The sequence below is a fragment of the Morone saxatilis genome, unplaced genomic scaffold (genome assembly GCF_004916995.1).
Source record: "Morone saxatilis isolate NCDOM2014 unplaced genomic scaffold, NCSU_SB_2.0 Contig24, whole genome shotgun sequence".
In the NCBI taxonomy this organism is placed as follows: Eukaryota; Metazoa; Chordata; class Actinopteri; family Moronidae; genus Morone; species Morone saxatilis.
The window spans coordinates 26,936,289-26,942,429 of record NW_023339807.1 but is presented as its reverse complement, the minus strand read 5'-3'; the positions used below and the strand labels follow the sequence as shown (position 1 = coordinate 26,942,429).

Below are 6,141 nucleotides of genomic sequence, written 5' to 3'. Positions count from 1 at the left end.
GCGCCCCCTGTGGACTAAAGCGGTACTGTTTCTACCACCTGGTTTCCGACCCGGTGGCAGACATCAATATGTTTGTTTATGACGCTCATCGAGAGGCATCAGTATTACATTTCAGTTCATAACCAGTTAAAAACGTTATTTCTACTCTTTTCTTTCGGGTTCACCTTCTCGCGGCCCTTAACGGGGGTCCCGCCCCCAGGTTGGGAAACACTGCCGAAAAGGACGGGCTGTGGTTTATTCTGATTATTTTTAGAAAATTGACTTCAGTTTTCCAGTTTTCTATCTTTAATAAATCTTTCTCAACGCGAATTATTGTGAACTCTAAACTTTAAACTGAAAAACGTTCCTCAGACCTCGAATGCCGTCCGAAACAAGACTCAGTAACTCAAATAAACAACTGACGGCCATCCAGAAGCTGTGTGAAGCTCACAAACAACAACAACAACAACAACAACAACAACAACAACAACAACGAGACGTGGGGCTGACAACAGTATTTCCTTTCACAACAACGCGGACTCTAACTGCTCACACGAGGAGACACATGCAGATAATTGTTTCACAAGCTGTTGTTCAAAAACTCTCCGACTGCGACTCCAAACTTCTACAAGCTGTTTTTTTTCTTTCTTCTCTTAAATATTCTGTATTTTTTTCATTTTTTAAAGATATTATCTGAGAAATTATATACATACAGATTTAGACCACTTTGGATTAAAAAATAAAACTTTATAGTCAGAATAATATTAATAATAAGATTTTTTTTTACCTTTGTTACATAAAAACACGTCGCTATGCTCCGGCCCCGGGGGGGCAGGGCTGAAAACACAGGTGCAGCAAGTGCAGGCAGAGAGGGCGGGGCTAAGGGCTGTCAATCACAGTGACTGGGGTTAAAGGGCAATCCCGCCAAAAAAACTGCATTTGGGTTGTTGTGTAAAGTTAAAGTGATTTATTTTGTTAAAGAGGATTTTAAAGTGAACATTGTTATTTTTTTGGCGCAGGAAGTGACATACAGGTGTACTCCAGGACACTGTGACATCACTGCTGGGTGTGGTTAAAGGTGCACGCAATTATTATCTATTAATCTGATTATTTTCTCAATTAAAAGATGAAACATTCGGTCTACGAATTGTCTAAACACAGTGAAACATAAAGCCCGAGGAGACGTCTTCAAACGTGTTCGTATGTCCGACCCACAAATCAACACTTTACGATTAGAGACCGTTCACAGCTGAGAACCTGGAACCAACACTGAAGTAACAAAACATGGTTTTGGTCTCTGACTGCTGATTTCACGGGTCATGACTGTACCAGGAGTGAATTTATATACAAATCACTTGTGATGTTAGTTATTAATTAATTAAACCAAACCGACTGGTGGAAAACGTCGCACCAGAGCAAACACAACATGAGCTCGCAGACTGTTTAATAGTTTTAAAGTAAAAATGACTTCAGATAGATTCTCTGCGACAGATTTATCGACTATTCCTCTTGTGAAAGGAAGATTAGATCTAGAGCTCAAACAGTCAACTGACATAAAATCAAATATTCTAATCTAATTTTGATAATCAACTGATCGCTTCGGTCCTTCTTGAAGCAAAAATACTAAATATTCTTCAATCTGAGCTTCTCTAACGAGAGGATTCTGTTTTTCTTTGGGGTCTTTTGGTCGGACAACAAAAGGCATTTGAAGACGTGACGTTCTACTTGTGACTTTGTGAACTGGACTTTCTTATTTTCAGTCAAACGATTAACTAATGGAGAAAATAATGGGCAGATTAATCTATAATAAAGGATCCATATCAAGACAGTAAACTTGTACACACACAAGTTATTAACTGTTGGGTCTTTTTTTTGGTAAATGTCTGATTAGATAACACAGCAACATTAACATTGGTGGGATTGCCCTTTAAAATGTTGACCTGAAAGGGCGATAAAGCTCGAGCCTGAGGGGCGACTGTAGCTGCGTACAAACATTTCAAAGGGTAAAAGATGCAGATTTGTGAAGTCGGGGTTTCTACACGCATTTAAAAGCACTGAAAGAAGCCTGCTTTCCCCGAGGCGTCCAGAAACCCTGCTTCCCATCTGCCACTCATTCACTCCTCCGTCCGTCCGTCAGCAGACGACACATTCAGTTTCATCGTTGAAATGCATAATTCTCTATTAAAAATGGGCAAGTGCATCCGAGGCATTGTCAGCGCATTCTTCTTCAGCAAGACGTGAACTCCTGTCTGTTAGAGGGAATGTGGACGAGACTGAGAGCTAACAGACAGCAGCAGGCACACGAGGCTGAAACACGATGCTGCACAAGGTACATGTGTTTGGGGAAGCTGGGCTGACCACAGAGATGGAAACTGCCATCCAGGAACGTCAGAGAGCTGCTCAAATGCAAGCAGAAAAAGACAAGTTGTTAATTCCCCTTATTGCACACGCTGTGACGTGTCCATGCGCCTGCAGACAGTCGCACGTTCTCAGACGCAGCAGCATGTTTCAGACTTAAACTCGTCTAGCTGGCAGTGATGTAGAAACGTAAAGATCAGTCCCTCCAGGACTTCACTGGGTTTCTTGGGGGGATTGTTGCCGCCTAAAATGATTACACGGCAGCTTTTCTTAAAAAAATGGAGATGTATGCGAGACAAAGTGAACATTAAAGGCAACTTGTTCCAGTGCGAACAGAAAAAGACTCTTCACATCTAGAAACAAGCAAGTGAGTCTGGAGACAATATGGCTCCCCGTTTTGCGCGGACAACGTTTGGTCATTGAAAGTTTGCACAGAATTCACAGGGATTGGTTAAATGTAAATGAATTTAACTTCCTGGAGGGATTGAAAGATGAACTGATGATTTGTGATCACACAGGACGCTTATTTTATAATTTCTCATGAGCTGAACGCTGCTGAATATCTGAATAAACGTGTAAATGCGATGTAAAGAACAGCGAGCTCTTGCTTTGGTGACTCTGGCTGTGAACTGTAGATCAGCAGCTTTAAATGAAACAATGCGTTTTCCTTTTGTTTCTCTATTATAAAGTAAGACAGGTGGACAATAATGCTGCCCAGAATTTAACAACTGAGTCTAAAGGATTGTTGGTGAAGGATAAAATATGGAAGGATCAGACATGAAGATACTGAGGTTGCTTCCATCTGAAGAACTTTAAAGGACCAGTGTGTAGGATTTAGTGGCATCTAGTGGTGAAACTGCAGAATGAATGACCTGAAATGTGTAGGAGAAACTCCACAACACCACCAAAAAGTTTGTTTTTCACTCTGGTGGACTCTGTAGAAGAGGACCGGCTCCTCTTACAGCTGATTGTACACTAATAAAACCATTCCTATGAATATTATATTCCAATTCTGTCCATAGATCCTCAATGTTACACACTGGAGCTGGAAACACTGGAAACTGTGGCAGGCAGTGTCCCGTTCGTTCATTCTTTACCCCAGGATAGCGAAGTCATGCCCTGCCCTACTCTGACTGGGCCAGGCAATCCTTTTATAACGCATATACTGGAATCGGTATTGGGAAGGAAATAAAGGCATTGGAACGACTTCAGCTCAGGAGAAAAGAAATGTTTTTTGTTACGTCCTATGTGATCACAGGATAATTTTAAGGACTTAAAGCTGTTTTCATTTGTGTGAAAAATTGGGGAAGGTCAGACAGACTTGAAAAAGAAACAGCATATTGGCTTTTTTTCTAGCGCCGTACTCACTCCTGAGAGATCCCAAACATTTAACCTGCTTCTCATTAACTTACTATTTCTTTTGATTCACTCAAATGAGTACAGACCAGAGGAGAACCTCTTTCAGGCTGTTACACTGACTTCTGTGACTGTCAGAGCAGGAAAACCTACTTCTTTTAAAAAATATATAGACCTCTGAGTCATGGCTAAGTTCCTGTCAAAGTGGCTGATAAAGCAGAGGGAACCAGTATTGGCCTCCGACTGGTGGCTTTTTGTTTTCTTTTTGCGAGCGAACTTAACGACAGTTTGGGGTAAAACAATCCAAACCGATCACACCGTGTGTTTGTTGTGGAGTGATGGCCGCCGTGGCAGCTGGGTGGAGCAGAGAACAGTCAGAGAGCTCAGCGAGGGTCCACACATACCGGGATGCATAATGCTGCTCAAGATCTTCCAAGCGTTTGCTGGTTTGTTTGTTTTTTTACACACGGTTTCTTACATAAAGCCGGCGTCACGTGAGCGGTTTATTCCTGCGTGTTTGCATTTACGCGAGTGCATTTTTCATTAACATGCAGATAAGACTCGTACAAGCTAATGCCTAAAAAGAGAAGCATCTTGGTTTTTTCTTGACTTCAAGCATTGCGAGAGCGTTTTCAGTTAAGTGCCTTCGACGGAAAAACTCCCCGCCTCCTTCAGTTCGTTCCGACCTCCGACAGAAGTCTCAGGTCCTTCTCTTCACATCAAAACTCTTGGAGGTCCCCGAGTTCCTTCCAAACCTCGCTCTGCAGACCGTCTGGTTGGGAGAGTGGTGAGTGGGCGGCGGAGCGGCGCTGATCCCGGTTCTCTCCGCCTCCGTCCGGGTGGCCGTCTCTTCGCCAATTCCCACCGAGCTCCTGGAGCAGAGGGTCGTGCGGGGTCACTTTAGCCGGTCGGATCTGAAGGAGTCCTCCACGGCCGGGTCGGCGAGCATCAGGTCGCCGTCCAGCATGTCCAGAGCCAGAGGGTCCATCCTGAGCTGGTCGTCCAGTGAGAAGGGATCCATCTCGAAACCGGGGACGTGAGACAGAGCGCTGGCGATCTCTTTAGACAGACCTGGCGGTGAGTCGCCTGCAGGGAGGGAAGGAAGGAAGGAGGTAAAATGTGTTTAGAGAGAAATCTCTGGATCTCCTTTACAGACTTTAGTTTAGATTATTATTTGTTTATATTCACAGAGCTTCAGTCTCTGATCAACAGCTTCGTCCTGCAGTAGAAAACCATCAAAGAGCTGATAGCATGAAGAAGAAAAATGTGTGCTTGTTAAAATATAATTTAAGAAACTGTATAATGTTATGACATTTTGCGCCAGGAAAAATATTCTTCAGCACTGGATCTCAGATAAGGCCCCCTCATTGGTGGGATGGCATAGGACAATAATGGAATACATACCTCTGGACTTTCTCACCTGTCTTCTGCACTCCCCAGAAAAACTGAATGCCTTGCCCGAAACGAACATGGAAAGCCATTCCCTTGACTATATTAATTAAATATTTCTGCTATACCTGACCCAAGGGGCGCATTTGTATACAAAAGAGAATGTAATTATTTATTTGCTATTTTTGCGCTTGCTGTATTCAGGCTCCCATGTGTATTTCACCTTCACCTGGGCATAATGTCGCGTGTCACATTAACCTGGGTTTGTTGGTTTGTGTGATGTTATTCCCAGCGCTTGTTGTGTTTTGTTTGTTGGTCCCCGGTCCCCTGTCTTGCTGTAACGTTTTTGTTTTATAAAAAAAAATTAATAAAGCACATAATCAAGAGAAATATATATCATATAGTAATTTAAAACATAACAGGAGCAGAGAATTTTATAAAAAAAGCTCGCTCAAAATATGCCAGGAAAAGCTCCATCTCTGATCAAAATATTCCACAGGAAATATAAAGTCTCCTCCAAACGCTGTCCCTGACTTCCGCTGTCTGAGCCGGGGCACTGGTTCCTGCTGGAGACGTAAATTCTCTCGGGGGGTGAATAAAGTTTCATGTTCAACAAAGGTTCAGTAATTTCCTAATAAACAGCTGGCCAAACGCGGAGAATACGATCATTTGCTGCTGTAGTGACGGCTGTAACAATGGAAAAAGTGTTTCTGAAACTTTGAAACTGCAAAGACCCAGAGTTCAGAAACGGGAACTGGGTTAAATTATTTCCCAGTCTTATTATACGAATTCACAGATTCACTTCCCCCTCCCTTTCAACTCGAGAGTCATGCTAGTCTTCCAGCTTCCCCCAAAGGACCGCAGGTCAATTCGCCCCCAGAAGAGCTGAAAGGAACCACATCAATCAGGTTCCTCTTTTCAATTCCCTAGATACAAATAGTCCCTTTACCTTCCCCTTACAGTGCTGTTTCGTTAAGTATACGCATTGCTTTTATACTGGTTAATGTTAGAGGCCAATTATTTCGTCCCAATAGGAGGAGTTAGGTTTGGGGTCGGCAG

General features: G+C 42.9%; 1 protein-coding gene across 1 annotated transcript; it reads right to left on the bottom strand.

Moving 5' to 3' along the window:
* Window positions 1–3,955: 3,955 nt before the first annotated feature.
* LOC118335755 (CREB-regulated transcription coactivator 2-like) lies at window positions 3,956–4,780 on the bottom strand (the record flags this gene model as incomplete). The annotated part of the gene is given in 1 exon segment (XM_035672183.1): window positions 3,956–4,780. A coding segment is annotated over 1 exon segment (192 nt), but the record flags the coding sequence as incomplete, so codon positions are not given.
* Window positions 4,781–6,141: the final 1,361 nt, after the last annotated feature.